At 51.9% G+C, this 16274-nt stretch overlaps 1 protein-coding gene across 3 annotated transcripts in view; it reads left to right on the top strand.

Annotated features, from left to right (window-relative positions):
• LOC147124928 (sodium- and chloride-dependent neutral and basic amino acid transporter B(0+)-like) overlaps positions 1 to 16274 on the top strand; it is a 146411-nt gene that overhangs the window by 94683 nt on the left and 35454 nt on the right. For 2 of the 3 annotated variants that reach the window (XM_085994791.1, XM_085994800.1), the window contains one exon: positions 7310 to 7428. The exons of the other annotated variant lie outside the window; for it this stretch is intronic. In XM_085994791.1, the coding sequence (XP_085850917.1) occupies positions 7310 to 7428 (119 nt within the window). The remainder of the gene's footprint in view (positions 1 to 7309; positions 7429 to 16274) is intronic. 3 annotated transcript variants of the gene reach the window in all.

The raw sequence follows: 16274 nt of genomic DNA, 5'->3' as shown, positions 1-16274 counted from the left end.
AGGCTGGTGCGTCGTCGGCGGGGAAGGAGTCGTCGGTGTTCACGAGGGATGGGTTCTCGTGGGCGAGGAGTGCGTCCTCGTGTTTTGCGGGGGTGAGTCCTTGTGGTATCCCCGCGGGGCCCGCTCCGATCTTGTGGGCCCGAACATGCTGTACCCCGCGCTTGGAGAGATGTATACTTGCTGTTGCTTTGGACGTAGAGGCGGACGATCCGTGTGGCAGTAGAAGAGTCGAATACAGAGACCGTGAGCACGTGCGTGGTCTGTGCCGCATCGATGTTCTCGGCGAACAGGGCTTCTACCTTCATAAAGCACGAGGGAGACCGTGGCTCCCTGGATTGCGGTAGCGACAGCAGAACGGCTGATGCTTCCATAGCGTGCTTCGTTTGTGAAAGACGTTCACAAACCCACCAATTGTAGCGCTGGTGGATGATGGTTGCCATTGGTCATGCTCTACCTCTGTGAAAGCGTTCGTGAAAAACGGGCTCAGCTCCAAGCTGCGCTTCCTTTGCGAAGACGTTCGCAAAGACGGGGTCGCTTTTGGTGGAATCGGTGTTAGGCGGTTGCTGTTCCGTGGTTGTTTGTCGGTTGTGCATTGGTCGTCTTGTGGGAAGACGAGGGTCAGGCTGCACGTTGCTACCGTGAAAATCGTTCACGGATACGGGTTCACCAATTGTAGCGTAGGAATTGATGAGCTCCCGTACTCACGTCGTAGGGTCACCAATGTAGCGGTTCGTGTAGATCGCCACTAAATAAGAGATTTTGACTTTGACGAACTATAAATAAGTTGTTTATTTACAGGAACAGACTAATTACATCAGGTAAGATAGCAGGTAAGATGGCTGACTGTAGGAGCACCGTGGTGTAGGTCTTGTCTCAGCGAGGACTCCACGAGGACTGAGTTCGCAGTCCTGTGGGGAGCGTGATAACGTCATCGCGTTTGTGTTGTGGTGTCATCATGTTGTTCGCGTTTCCCGCGCTTAGAGCATCACGTGATGCGCATCGTTGCGTCGCTGGCCGTTGAGGCCGAAGTTGGGAGGCCGGGCTGTGCCGGTGCTTGCCGCGGGAGCGGAAGATCGCGTCGCTCCCGTCGGCTGGCCGTTGAGGCCGAAGACGCTAGGCCGGGCTGTGCCGGTGCTTGCCGCGGGAGCAGAAGATCGCGTCGCTCCCGTCGGCTGGCCGTTGAGGCCGAAGATGCTAGGCCGGGTTGTGCCGGCGCACGCACATCACGTTGTACGTGACGTGACATCAGCGCGCTAGGGCGCGTCTTAAAGGGGCAATGGCCCCAACAGGTAAGTTAAAAGGGCAACGGCCCCAAAAGGTAAGTTAAACATACAGTAAGGTAAGTTAAAGGGAGTTATGTGTCTCAATGTAAGGGACAACCAGTGGTACCGCCACAGGTTCCCCTTTTCTTCAATGACCGATCTAACTTATTCTTAGGCATTGACATGGTCTCTACTTCAAATATCTAATTCCAGTAACAAATTTCACAGTCTCACAACGCTCTGCAAAAATGTTTCTCCTGTGTCAGCTGTGGCTCAGTGGTAGCACTCTTGCTTCCAACTCAGAATGTTGTGGGTTCAAATTCCACTCCAGAGACTTGAGCACAAAAATCTAGGCTATCACTCCAGTGCAGTACTGAGGGAGTGCTGCACTGTTGGAGGTGATGTCTTTTGGATGAGACATTAAACCAAGTCCCCATCTCAGGTGGATGTAAAAGATCCCATGGCACTATTTCGAGGAAGAGCAGGGGAGTTACCCCTGTTGCCCTGGCCAATATTTATCCCTCACTCAACGACACAAAAAAAACAGATTATCTGGTCTGTATCACATTGCTGTTTGTGGGACCTTGCTGTGCACAATTTGGCTCTCATGTTTCTGACATTACAACAGTGACAACACTTCAAAAGTACTTAATTGGCTGTAAAGCGCTTTGGGATGTCCTGAAGTTGCGAATGGCGCTGTATAAATGCAAGTCTTTCTTTCTGCTCTCTTATATCTTAATCTTATATCTATGTCCCAATCTCTAGATTCCGCAACCACTGGAAATGGTCTGTTTCTATCTGCTGTGTCTCATCCTTTCATAATTTGAAATACCTCAACTCTCCCGTAATCTCCTCTATTCTCATGAAACGTCTCCAATTTTTGTATTTGTATTTCCTCATTCTAGTCAATCAGTGCTGTACCCTCTCTATTGCCTGTATTCCTATAGTTTCGAGCCCAAAACTGAATACCGTACTCCAATTGTGGTCCAGTATTTTATATAGATACACCTTCACATCTCAGCTTTTATATTCTATCCTCTTGCCCTAAAACCCAATTAAATTCTTTGTATGACCTTTTCCACTTGAGGTCCTGTTTTTAACATCTTGTGAACATGGACCCCAAATTCCCTCTGCCCCTCCTCATCACTTTCTTTCACCCATTCAAAATAAATTATTACTTTGCTTTTTTTTACCAAAATGCACTATTGTGGCGGAGACCACATAGGGACAATAACACAATTCACAATGTATAGCCAATGTTGTTATATGTACCTAAACACAATTCACTATGTATAGCCAATGTTGTTATATGTACGTACTTGGTTGGGTTATCGGGGCAGGGTCCCTTTAAGAGCGTCGGTAGCGTGATGACGCCATGCGTCGGTAGTGTGATGATGTCATAGCCCTGCAACGAGGCTGAGACCCGCAGTCCTCACGGAGAGTGAATAAAGTAACACGCGTTTTGCCTTTGCTGCAACAAAAGTCTCAGAGCCTGTTGATTTCTGGCGACTCCAACATTGGTGACCACACTACTCTTTTGGACGATTCTAAAGACCTCATCTGAAATGGCGACGAACGCCATTTCCATCAAATTACCCGACTTTTGGGAACGACAGTCTGCCACTTGGTTTGCCCAGGCCGAGGCTCAATTTGCACTCCGGGACATCACCGCGGACGACACGAGGTACTACTACATCGTCTCTGCTCTCTTCAGCTCCATTGCGGCCAGAGTCGTGAGCCTGCTCGAGAACCCCCCGGAGCTCAACAAATTCAAAACGCTGAAAACGCACCTCTTAGAAACTTTTGGACTCACCGAAGCCGAGCGCGCACGCCGGCTTCTCTATCTACCCGGGCTTGGCGACTCCAAGCCCTCGGAGCTGATGGACCACATGCTGGCCCTTCTGGGCACACACAGGCCGTGCTTCCTCTTCAAGGAACTGTTCCTTCAACAGCTGCCAGGTCAGGTACGGTTGGCTTTAGCCAACTCTTCCAGTACCGATTTCCGCGACCTAGCCAAGGAGGCCGACAATTTTTCTCCGCCGGGCAACAGTACTGCGCGGCCACGCGGAGCCCTGCCCCCACCGATACAGCTCAACGGCGGCAGCCCCCAAGCCTCTGCTTCTACCATGCGCAGTTCGGCCCCAAGGCCAGGAAGTGCCGGCCCCCTTGCAGTTTTCCCGCGTCGAAACAAACGAAAGACCACTCGTCGGCTGCTATGGCTGTCGGCTGTTCAGGCAGTTTGTTATTTATTACGGACACCGACTCTGGACGTCGCTTTCTTTGCGACACGGGTGTCCAGGTGAGCGTCCTGCCCGCGTCAACCATAGACATGCAAGGAAGGGACCACGGCCCCGTCCTCGAAGCTGCCAACGGCAGTTCCATCCGCACCTTCGGGAAATGGAGCGTGGCGCTTTGTTTTGGCGGGCAGCGGTTCACCTGGGACTTTGTCACGGCAAAAGTGTCCACCCCCCTTCTTGGCGCTGACTTCCTCTGCACCAATGGCCTTTTGGTGGACGTCAAGGACCGACGTCTCATCAACGCTGAGACTTTCAGCTCGCTCCATGCTCCCTCAGCGGGTCCAGCATGACGAAGTTGTCCAGCGCACTCTCGGCCTCCGACGAGTTTTCCCGCCTCCTCGCCGAGTTCCCGGAACTCACGAAGCCCACGTTCTCATCCGCCACCACCAAACACGGGGTAGAACACCACATCTCGACCATCTACGCCCGCGCTCGGCGCCTCGACCCGGGGAAACTCGACATCGCTAAAGCCGAGTTCGACACCATGGAGCGCCTCGGCATCATCCGCCAGTCGAACAGTCCGTGGGCCTTGCCCCTCCACATCGCTCCGAAACCAGGCGGCGGGTGATGCCCGTGCGGCGATTACCGGCATCTCAACGACGCTACGACCCCCGACCGCTACCCAATTCCACACATCCAGGGCTATTCCGCCCGCCTGGCCGGGAAAGTGGTATTCTCGAAAGTGGACCTCATCCGTGGTTACCACCAGGTCCCTGTTTGGCCGCAGGATGTCCCGAAAACCGCGGTGATCACCCCGTTCGGGCTGTTCGAATTTGTTCGCATGCCATTCTGCCTCAAAAACGCCGCCCAGGCTTTTCAACGCCTAATGGAAATCGTGTTACGGGACCTGACATTCCTGTTCATATACCTGGACGACATCCTCATCGCCAGCGCCTCCAGGACGGAGCATGTGTCACACCTTCAGACTCTCTTCCAACGCCGCCTAATCGTCAACCCGGCCAAGTGTCAGTTCGGGCTGTCCTCGATCGACTTTCTCGGGCACCGCATCACGAAGGACTGGGCGGTGCCACTGCCATCGAACGTGGAGGCCGTGATGGACTTCCCGCGACCCCTCACCGTGAAGACCCTGCAGGAGTTTTTGGGCATGGTGAACTTTTACCATCGCTTCATCCCCCGAGCAGCCCAGCTTATGCGGCCCCTTTATGAGGCCCTCAAAGGCAAGCCTGACAAGCTCGCGTCGACTGGTCCGAGGAGATGGCCAATTCTTTCACAGACATGAAAAGGGCACTGGCTAACGCGACCATGCTGGCACATCCGTTACCTGATGCGCCGATCGCTCTCACCACCGACGCCTCGGACTATGCGGTCGGCGCCGTCCATGAACAGTGGGTCAATGGCACCTGGCAGCCGCTCGCTTTCTTCAGCTGGCAGCTCCGCCCCAACGAGCGGAAGTACAGCACCTTCGATCACGAGCTTCTCGGCCTCTACCTCGCTGTCCGACACTTCCGTTTCCTGCTGGAGGCTCGCCCGTTCACAGCGTTCGTGGACCACAAACCGTTGACCTTCGCCATGGCCAAAGCTTCCGAGCCATGGTCGGCCCATCAGCAACGCCAACTGGCCTTCATCTCAGAGTTCACAACGGACATCCAGCATGTGGCTGGGAAAGACAACCCCATCGCCAACTGTCTCTCCCGAGCCGTCGCCAGCGCCGTACACCTCGGCATCGACTACACCCGCATGGCGGGCGACCAGGCCTCCGACCCGGATATCCAGGCCTACAGGACGGCGGTCACAGGCCTTCAACTAGTGGACGACGCATTCGACGATGCCGGCACCATACTCCTGTGCGACGTCTCTGTTGGGCAGCCACGTCCCGTCGTGCCCGACGGGTGGAGACGGCAAGTTTTCGACGCCCTCCATAATCTTTCCCACCCAGGCAGGAAGCCGTCACAGAAGCTGGTGGCGACTAAGTTCGTCTGGCATGGGCTCAGGAAAGACGTTCGCGACTGGGCCAGCACCTGCATGGTATGCCAACGCTCGAAAGTGCATCGCCATACTAAGGCCCCGTTGGCGCCTTTCGCTGTGCCCGAGAGGCGGTTCAACCATGTTAACGTGGACCTGGTGGGGTCCCTGCCGCCCTCCCGCGGGTTCACCCACCTCCTCACAATGGTCGACAGAACCACCCGATGGCCAGAAGCTGTCCCGCTGTCTTCAACGACGTCCGCTGATGTGGCTCGGGCGTTCATCAGCAATTGGGTCGCCCGGTTCATCACCCCATCTGACATTTCCTCCGACCGGGGGCCCCAGTTCACGTCGGAGCTCTGAAACACTGTCACCCGAGGCCTCGGGTTGTGACTCTACCACACCACAGCATACCACCCTCAGGCTAACGGACTGTGCGAATGGTTTCATCGCTCCATGAAGGCCACGCTCCGGGCCAGCCTCCGGGACGACGGTTGGATCGACAGACTCCCGTGGGTCATGCTGAGACTCAGGACTGCCCCCAAGGAGGACCTCCAGTCCTCGTCCGCCGAGCTCGTCTATGGACAGCCGCTGCGGGTTCCTGGGGATTTCGTCCACAAAGCAACGGAACCTTGGTCTGCAGCCCGTCAGCGGTCCGACCTTCTGGACAACGCCAAGGTTTTTCCGCTGGTGCCCACGTCGCAGCACGGCCTCCGCAGTCCCACGTTCCGCTCGACCTCTGTGCATCGGAGTACGTTTTCATCCGCCACGACGCCCACCGGGGACCTCTTCAGCCACCCTACGATGGACCATTCCGCGTCCTGGAAACTGGTGACAAGATCTTCGTCGTGGATGTCGGCGGTAAGCTGGACTGCATTTCCGTGGACCATCTTAAGCCGGCCCACCTGGATCTGGACCGACCCGTAGAGTTGGCACAGCCCCCGAGGCGGGGCCGACCTCCGGTTTCTGCACCCTCAGTCCACCACCGAGCGCCCGAGGTCCCTCCGACGAACCCCCCGGTCCCCGCCCCGGAATTGAGGAGCCGTTCCGACCATGTGATCCGGCCCCCCCAATGACTGACATTGCCAGTGCTAATGAATTCTGGGGGGACCTATGTGGCGGAGACCACATAGGGACAATAACACAATTCACAATGTATAGCCAATGTTGTTAAATGTACCTAAACACAATTCACTATGTATAGCCAATGTTGTTATATGTACGTACTTGGTTGGGTTATCGGGGCAGGGTCCCTTTAAGAGCGTTGGTAACGTGATGACGTCGTGCGTTGGTAGCGTGATGCCGTCATAGCCCTGCAACGAGGCTGAGACCCGCAGTCCTCATGGAGAGTGAATAAAGTAACACGCGTTTTGCCTTTGCTGCAACAAAAGTCTCAGAGCCTGTTGATTTCTAGCGACTCCAACACTATCTCACATTTCCTGACATTAATTTCCATCTGCCACTTTTTGCTCATTCCACCATCTCATCAATATCTCCTTGCAACTTCCATTGGTCCTCAGAATGGTTTACTATGCCTCTTATTTCAATATTGTTTTTAAATTTGGTAATGATCCCCCATTCCTGTCTTTCTGGTGCAAACATGGCTTAAGCACAAGCAAGCCTTGTGGTGATATTCTGCTCATAATCTTGTAAATCAGCCTGACCACGTTTCTCCAGTGTTTCAGAGAGCGGACTCATGAATAAAGCAAGCTGTCCTCATCTTCTCCTCTGGTCTGCAAGACTTTGGTCTCTCCAGTGGTTGGTTTCTCTGTTACTGTGTAAATTATTAATTAATTACTGATCTCGTTTAACATTTTCTTTCATCAGAAACAATTATAACTACCCTGCTGGACCAATTCCCTAAGTTTCTGCGATCAAAGCGCCTTTATCTGACAATTGGTGTTTGCTTGTTGTTCTATTTCCTTGGTCTTGTATGTGTAACACAGGTATGTTGTCCTTCAATAGTTTGTTACATTATGACATGTAGTGTTAATTATAACCCTATTAAATCAGAAATTTCACATGATTAAGTAATAAAGAAGGACCTGTTGTGTTCCTGTTGTTTTTCCATTTGTTTAGTATTGTGCAGTGATGGTGTGGGACTGACTGACCCTTCCCCATCTGCTGTTATTAAATACAGAGTCTGGTTAAAGAGATGAAACTCAGCTTTGTTATCACCCTGTGAATCAGATTTACACCATGTTCATTTTAAATCGGCAGGATATTGTTTGAAATCTTCTTTCTCTCTGTAGGGATGACCAGTTTGGTAAGTTCCTTTCTCAGTGTCAGTTTGGCTCAGTTGACAACACTCTCGCCTCTGATCAGAAGATTGTGGCTTCTAAACCCCAACCCAGGATTCAAGCACATAATCTAGGCTGACACTTTCGTGCAATACTGAGAGAGTGCTGCATTGTCAGACGTGCCATCCTTTGGATGAAACATTAATCTAAGGCCCATCTGCCCATTCAAACCAGAAAATTCAGGATCCTGTGGGGCTTTAAGTGTAGAAGTTCAGTTAAAGGTATATCAGAAGCCCAATGACAGAATTGGTTGCAGGAATTAAAGGCCTTTATCTTGGGACATTTGTTCTTGGAAGTAGGTAAGACATACTTTATCTGTTTTTGCATGTTCAATTGGAATTGTTAAATTCCAGCACTATTTACTGTGCATTTTTTGCCATTCTTTACTTGCATTTTACGTGCCTTCACCTGTGACAACCTTCCTGCTGCTTTACAAAGCTGGGATGGCACCAGTCCCGCCTAGGGAGTGAAGCAGAGCATCCAGCTTCAATGATGAGAACACTGACATATTCTGCTGTTTACTGCTCAGGGAGGGTTGGCAGCAAAGGCATGGAGCCAGAATGAGTGACAGGAGGTTGCTGAGTGTACAAACTCAAGCAGCACTGTGTACAGCACCTGGCTACAGTGCAGGAAGAAGTTCCACAAAGTCTCCAGAAGGAGCCACTAACTGGCTGTGCTCCACCACAAGCACCACTTTGCAGGAAGTAGTAAATGGAAGCACCATGGTGACAAATACACAATTTGGTATAAATAAGGCACTGTGGACAATCATTAATTGTGTTAACTGAGCATTTTGACTGTGGAGGAGAAGGGTCAGCTTGTTTTACCCAGAAGAATTATGCCATGGGAATAGGAGGAGAGCACTGTTTAGCTGTTCTTTTTAATGCAGGTGCGATGGAGTATTTGTTTGGTCAGTGGGTGGAGGATTGTTGGTCAGTTGTAGCAGAAGAGTATTTACACCCCTGGAAAATGTGTACCCTATCAGGGCTAGATGAATGTTTTAGCAGCTGTTACGGGGGCTTGTTGATCTTGCTCTTCATGTGGTTTAGGGCTTCCTCTCTCAGGACCTCCTCTGCAGTGTCTACCTGATGAGCCTCTTGTAGTAAACCTCTGTCTATTGCCAGATGAGGTACACAGCAACACCCTACAGTGATGCAAGATACTTTAGCTGGAGAGAACTGCAAGGCACTGTTGTGTATGTACCTTTAAGGGAAGAACTGGTTTTAGACTGCAGTACCAGCAGTGACCACCCCTGTATAAAAGGCCCTAGCAGGCTTCTGTATTTCAGTCTGATGTTGCCCTCCTGTTCAGTAAAGTACCTGTTAAACTGTTCTCCCGAAGTCCGTGTATTATTGAGGCGCGGACTTTACAGTGGCGACGAGTAAGTTCGAACTCACCTGCAGTGTGGCATCATCTCACGGGGATCTCACCCTGAGAGGAGGTTTCTTGGAGGTCGTAGTCTGAGCAACGGGCGTCGACCGCGGGCAACCGCCCAAAGAATTCATCGGTGTTCAGAGAATTGCGGGAGAGACTGTGGAGAGCTGTGCTTGGCTCCCCAGTTAAGGTGTTCCAGCAAATCGTGCTGGTAGCAGGTAGTGCGCTGACCCTTCTGGACTGCGGCGGGCTCAAGCTCGATCGAGCGGTTCTACAAAACGGGCCGCGCAGCGTCGCCGGGAAAACAAAACAAGAGAGAGAGAGGGTGGAGCGCACAGGGTGCGGTCGGTGCTCAAGAACCGGGCAGCGGAGAGAAAATAAACGGGGTGGAAGGAAAGCGAGACGCGCCGAAGCCGCGGGTCGCCGCCATTACCCCGTGGAATGCTAGGAGCAGCGCTGCAGCAAGGGGAAGAAGGAAAAGCGCGGGAGGCGCCATTTTATCCCGTTGGGGAAGAAGGAAAAGCGCGGGAGGCACCATTTTATTCCATTGGGGAAGAAGAAAAAGCGTGGGAGGTGCCATTTTAAATCACCCAAGATGCCGAAAAGTGGCAGTATCACTGCTTTCGACAACGAGGTAGAAGACTGGACCATGTATGTGGAAAGAATTGAAGTGTACTGCAAGGCAAATGAGGTGGCCGATGGAAAGAGGGCGTCGGTATTATTGAATTTGATGGGCGCGAGTACGTACGGCCTATTGCTGAATTTAATTACCCCAGCTAAACCAATGGAGAAAAGTTTTGAGGAGATTGCTAATATCTTACAGGAACACCTAAACCCTACACCGCTGCTGATAGCAGAAAGATTCAAGTTCCATAAAAGAAACCAGCACAAAGATGAGAGCAATGCTGACTATCTTACGGAACTACGCAAGTTATCGAAGCACTGCCAGTTCGGAGCAGGACTGGCAGACACCTTACGGGATAAGTTTGTCTGCGGGCTCCAGAGTGAAGGAACCCAGAAACGACTACTTTCAAAAAAGGACCTGACGCTAGAACAGGCTTTCAGCGTGGCAGTATCCTACGAAGCAGCAGCATGGGGAGCTGCGGAAATACAACAGAAACCACAAGAATACAGCGCTAACGAAATGGCGTATGGAGCAGAAAAGTGCTATCGCTGCGGCAGAACAACCCATGAGCAGAAGGACTGCTGGTTTAACGACAAAGTATGCAGGCAATGCGGAAAAATGGGACATATAGCAAGAGTCTGCAGGTCGGGAAAGAAAACCAACATGACAAAAACTACTAAGGAACAGTGCAGGAAAGTAAAGAAACTGACAGACAGTAGTTCGGAAGATCAGGAGAGTGATAAGGACTCCAGGAGCAGGAGACTAAGTTGTGTAAAGTTACACAATGTGATCGCAAAGGAAGATCACCGAAACATTTGGGTCACCCTCATGATAGCAGGGTCCCCAGTAAAGATGGAATTGGACACAGGATCAGCCCTGACTGTCATGAATCGACGAGACTATGAGCGGCTATTCTCACACATACCCTTAAAGGACACGTCCATTGTATTGAAGACATACACGGGGCAAAAAGTCTACCCCAGAGGGAAAATAAGGGTGCCAGTTAAATATAACGGCAAGGAAACACAGAAACTATATATGTATATACTACGAGATGGAATACCACCATTATTGGGACGTGAATGGATCCGAAAAATACAATTGGATTGGCATTCCATTCTGGCGCTAACTGTGACTGACAAAAAGGATGATGACGTCGCACCTGGACGTCTGTCACAAATTCTATCTGACACGGAAGAGGTGTTCCAACAAGGACTTGGGACTCTAAAAGGAGTAAAGGCAACCATAAAGATTGAGGATAACGCAAACCCAAAATTTTTCAAGGCCAGACCAGTGCCATACACGATCCGTCCAGCCGTTGAAGCTGAACTGGAGAGTCTGGAGCGTTCGGGTGTGCTGTCCAAGGTGGACTGGAGTGAGTGGGCCACACCCATCATCCCTGTAATGAAGAAAGCATTGAGTGGCACGCCTGGGGAGCCAAAGAAGGTTCGCATCTGTGGGGACTTCAAGGTGACTGTGAACCCAATCCTGCACACAGTACAGTATCCACTTCCGCGGATAGAAGATATTTTCGCCTCACTATCTGGAGGGAAACATTTTACAAAGATTGATCTGGCCCAAGCGTATCTACAAATGGAGGTGGAAGAAGCATCTAGAAAATACCTCACGATAAACACTCACAAAGGCCTTTACCAGTACAATCGACTGGTATTCGGGGTAGCATCGGCCCCAGCAATTTGGCAGAGGGCAATGGAACAAGTCCTGCAAGGGATCCCGGGGATCCAGTGTTATTTGGACGACATCCTGGTTACGGGCGAAAATGACAATGAACACCTTGCCAACCTGGAGCAGGTGCTCACGAGATTACAGGAATATGGGCTACGAGCCAACCGCCCCAAATGCGAGTTCTTCAGGAGACAAATCTCGTATTGTGGCCACATGATTGATGAGGAAGGGTTGCATAAGTCGCCGGACAAGATTGAGGCTGTAGTCAAGGCTCCAGCACCGGAAAATGTGTCGCAACTGAGGCCGTTCCTCGGGTTGGTGAACTACTACCATAAGTTCTTGCCGAATTTATCGACAATTCTGCACCCACTGAACACCCTGCTGCAAACTGGAGTGACATGGAAATGGAGTGATGAGTGTAAGCGTGCCTTTCAGGAATGTAAATGCCTAATCACTTCAAAAGAAGTATTGGCCCACTACAACCCAACACTACCGATTTGGTTGGCATGTGATGCGTCACCCTACGGCATTGGAGCGGTACTGTTACACAAATTCCGTGACGGTTCAGAACGGCCAATAGCTTTTGCGTCGCGCTCGCTAACCTCAGCCGAGCATAACTACGCCCAGATTGACAGGGAGGCCCTCAGCCTGGTGTGGGGGGTGAAGAATTTCAATCACTATCTGCACGGGCAGAAATTCACCCTACTGACTGATCATCAGCCCCTGGTCTCCATTTTTAACCCAAAGAAGGGCGTTCCGGCGATGACGGCGCAACGGCTGCAAAGATGGTCACTTTTTCTAGGGGCACATCAGTACGACATAGAGTACAAGGGTACGAAACAGCATGGAAACGCTAATGGGCTGTCGCACCTACCGTTGCCTACGGTAGAAGAAACACCTGCAGTGGACCCTGTTGAGATATTCCATACGACCATAGTCGAATGTTTGCCTGTTACAAACTCGAGTATACAGAAGGAAACCCGAAATTACCCGACACTCTCTCGGGTCTACGATTTGACTTTGAAGGGATGGCCAGCATATGGCGACTCACTGTTGCCAGCATTCTCGCCAAGGAGAGAACAGCTGTCAGTGTGCCGGGGAACCTTGATGTGTGGATCCCGAGTGGTAATTCCACCCAAGTTGAGAGATAGAGTGCCCAATGAGCTTCATGATGGTCATCTGGGAGGGGTAAAAATGAAGAGCCTAGCCAGGGCGTTTGTGTGGTGGCCAGGAATCGATAAAGAAATCGAGGATATGACCAAGAGATGCACTGGATGCCAGAAGGTCCAAAACGCTCCACCACAGGCCCCGCTACATCCATGGGAGTGGCCCTCATCTCCATGGCAACGGGTACACATTGATTTTGCTGGTCCATTTATGGACTCAATGTTTCTAATCGCTGTGGACGCCCATTCGAAATGGCCAGAGGTCATTAAAATGTCCTCCACCACCATGGAGAAAACTATTGCAGTCCGAAGGACCATCTTCGCCAGGAATGGGTTGCCAGAACAGATTTGCTCCGACAATGGGCCACAGTTTGTGTCTGAGGATTTCCAGAGGTTCCTGAAGAATAATGGGGTGAAACATTACACATCTGCCCCATATCATCCAGCCACAAATGGATTGGCTGAGAGGTTTGTTCAGACCTTTAAAAAGGCCATAAAGGCAATGTATAATGACGACATACCACTACAACACAAGGTGGATAGTTTCTTGTTTGCTTACTGGAATGCGACACATGCAGTAACCAACCAAGCTCCAGCCATCCTGTTCTTCAACCGAAGGCTAAGATGTCGCCTGGATTTGCTCAAACCAAACATAAGACGAGATGTTGAGGATAAGCAATTCCAGCGCATAAATGAGAAGCCAACCCAGAGCTTCAAGGGAGGGCAACCAGTCTTGGCCCGCGACTACCGAACAGAAAAATGGCAGCCAGGAACGATATGCACACAGCAGGGACCACTAATGTACACAGTGGACGTTGGAGAGAGCATTGTGAGGCGCCATGCTGACCAGATTCTAGAGTCACAGGAACAAGCCAAACCCGTGCCACGAGAAGGTGCACCTGGTAATCAACCTGAAGTACAGATTGCGTCTACCTCAGAAGCAGTGGTATTGGAAGCTGACAAACCAACCAGTGACCATTACCCAGAATCAGCTTCGCCGCAAGAACAGGATACTCGAGAAAGGCGCTATCCAGTCAGGATCAGGAAGCCTCCTCAAAGACTGAACTTATAAATGATTATTTCAGTTGATGTATATAATATCCAGAAAGTTGTAATTAGTTATTATTTAGTTGTTAGATGAATGTTATGTACTGTTTATCTAAAAGGGGAGGAATTGTTGTGTATGTACCTTTAAGGGAAGAACTGGTTTTAGACTGCAGTACCGGCAGTGACCACCCCTGTATAAAAGGCCCTAGCAGGCTTCTGTATTTCAATCTGACGTTGCCCTCCTGTTCAGTAAAGTACCTGTTAAACTGTTCTCCCAAAGTCCGTGTATTATTGAAGCGCAGACTTTACAGGCACTTCCTGAAAAGTCCATGCATTTAGTATCCTTATGGTATGTTCTATGATACCTCTGGCTGTACAATGGGCCAAAGTTCTGATTGGTCCCCTTGGATGACAAGACCTGATTGCTGATTGGTCCCCTTGGAGGACAAGACACACCAGTAGTTTCTCTGGAAATTGTAATTAGATCCTCCCTGCCTATGTAATCAGTTACTTTGCAAAGTGTAATTCGAGCCATTCTGACGGCCTACTCCAGACAGAACTGAGCTCACTTGGAAAAGACAGGGCTCACCCTTGAGGGTTAAGACCTTCTCCCAACCCCTCAACAAGTTCCTGCCCCCACCAGCCAAGTTCCTGACCTCCCCTCATGTTTCTGACATTCTCCCCCCACCAAGTTCCTGGCCTCGCCCCCACCCATGTTCCTGACCTTCTCCTCCGCTCAAGTTCCTGACCTTCTCCTCCGCCCAAGTTCCTGACTTTCTCCTCCGCCCAGGTTACTGACCTCATCCCCGCCCAGGTTCTTGACCTTCTCTTCCACCCAAGTTCCCGACTTTCTCCTCCGCCCAGGTTCCTGACTTTTTCCTCCGCCCAGGTTCCTGACTTTCTCCTCCGCCCAGTTTCCTGACTTTCTCCTTCGCCCAGGTTCCTGAATTTCTCCTCTGCCCAAGTTCCTGACTTTCTCCTCCGCCCAGGTTCCTGACTTTCTCCTCCGCCCAGGTTCCTGACTTTCTCCTCCGCCCAGGTTCCTGACGTTCTCCTCCGCCCAGGTTCCTGACTTTCTCCTCCGCCCAGGTTCCTGACTTTCTCCTCCGCCCAGGTTCCTGACTTTCTCCTCCGCCCAGGTTCCTGACTTTCTCCTCTGCCCAGGTTCCTGACGTTCCCCTCCGCCCAGGTTCCTGACTTTCTCCTCTGCCCAGGTTCCTGACTTTCTCCTCCGCCCAGGTTCCTGACTTTCTCCTCTGCCCAGGTTCCTGACTTTCTCCTCCGCCCAGGTTCCTGACTTTCTCCTCCGCCCAGGTTTCTGACTTTCTCCTCCGCCCAGGTTCCTGACTTTCTCCTCCGCCCAGGTTCCTGACTTTCTCCTCTGCCCAGGTTCCTGACTTTCTCCTCCGCCCAGGTTCCTGACTTTCTCCTCCACCCAAGATTCTGACCTCCCCCCAACCCCCACCCCTGGGTTCCTGACCTCCTCCCCTGCCCAAATTCCTCCCTGCTCCCCCAGAATTCCTGACCACCCCCTGCCCATGTTCCCCCCCCCACCCAGGTTCCTGACCTTCTCCCCACAAGTTCCTGATTTCACTCCCCACCCCCCCATATATGGGGCATTGTGCGTGGGTCACGGATTGTTAACAGGTTTATTGGGTATGAAGTGAATAGTGACAACTTTCCGAGATATCAACCAGGTCTAGGGGGAGGAGAGGGAGAATGTGGTGCGGGTGTAAAGGCGGTGGTATTGGAAGAACGTGATCTCTCTCACCATCTGGATCACATTCTCACTCTCATCCCCCCCTCCGCCCCTTCAGGCCTGGATCACGTTTTTCCTCCATTCCCACTGTGCCTTCCATGCTCGTTATCTCCACCGTCGCCCCGAGTTCCTGACCTTCTCTCCCCAAGTTCCTGACTTCCTCTCTCTTCCCTCTCTCTACCCCTTCTCTCTCTCTCCTTCTTCCCTATCCCCTCTCTCACCCCTCAGATCCCCTCTCTCTCCCCCTCTGATTCCCTCTCTCTTCCCGTCCCATCGCCTCTCCCTCTCTCCCCCTCCTCTCTCTCTCTCTTCCCCTCTGATCCTCTCTCTCTCTCCCCCTCCAAACCCCTTTCTCTCGCCCCCTCCGATCCCCTCTCTCTCTCCCTCCTCTGATCCTCTCTCTCCCCCTCCAATCCCCTCTTTCTCTCCCCTCTAATCCCTCTCTATCCCCCCTCCAATCCCCTCTCGCTCTCCCCCATCCGATCCCCTCTCTCCCTCCTCCGATCCTTGCCCTCCAATCCTCTCTACCCCTCCGATTCTCTCTCTACCCCTCCGATGCTCTCTTTCTACCTCCTCCGATCCACTCTCTCCCCCTCCGATGCGCTCTCTCTCCCCCCGATCCTCTCTCGCCCCCCTCTCTCCCCTCCTCTCTCTCTCCCCTCTTCTCTCTCGTCCCCTCCTCTCTCTCTCCTCCTCTTCTCTCTCTTCCCCTTCCACCCTCTCTCTCTCCCCTTCGCTCTCTCGCCCCTCCTCCTCTCTCCCCCTCTTCTCTCTCTTTCGCTTCCACCCTCTCTCTCCCCCTCTGATCCTCTCTATCCCCCTCCTTTTCCCTCTC

This window comes from Somniosus microcephalus, chromosome 1 (genome assembly GCF_052327205.1).
Source record: "Somniosus microcephalus isolate GS21.2 chromosome 1, FLI_Smic_1.0, whole genome shotgun sequence".
In the NCBI taxonomy this organism is placed as follows: Eukaryota; Metazoa; Chordata; class Chondrichthyes; order Squaliformes; family Somniosidae; genus Somniosus; species Somniosus microcephalus.
This window is presented reverse-complemented; position numbering and strand designations above follow the sequence as displayed.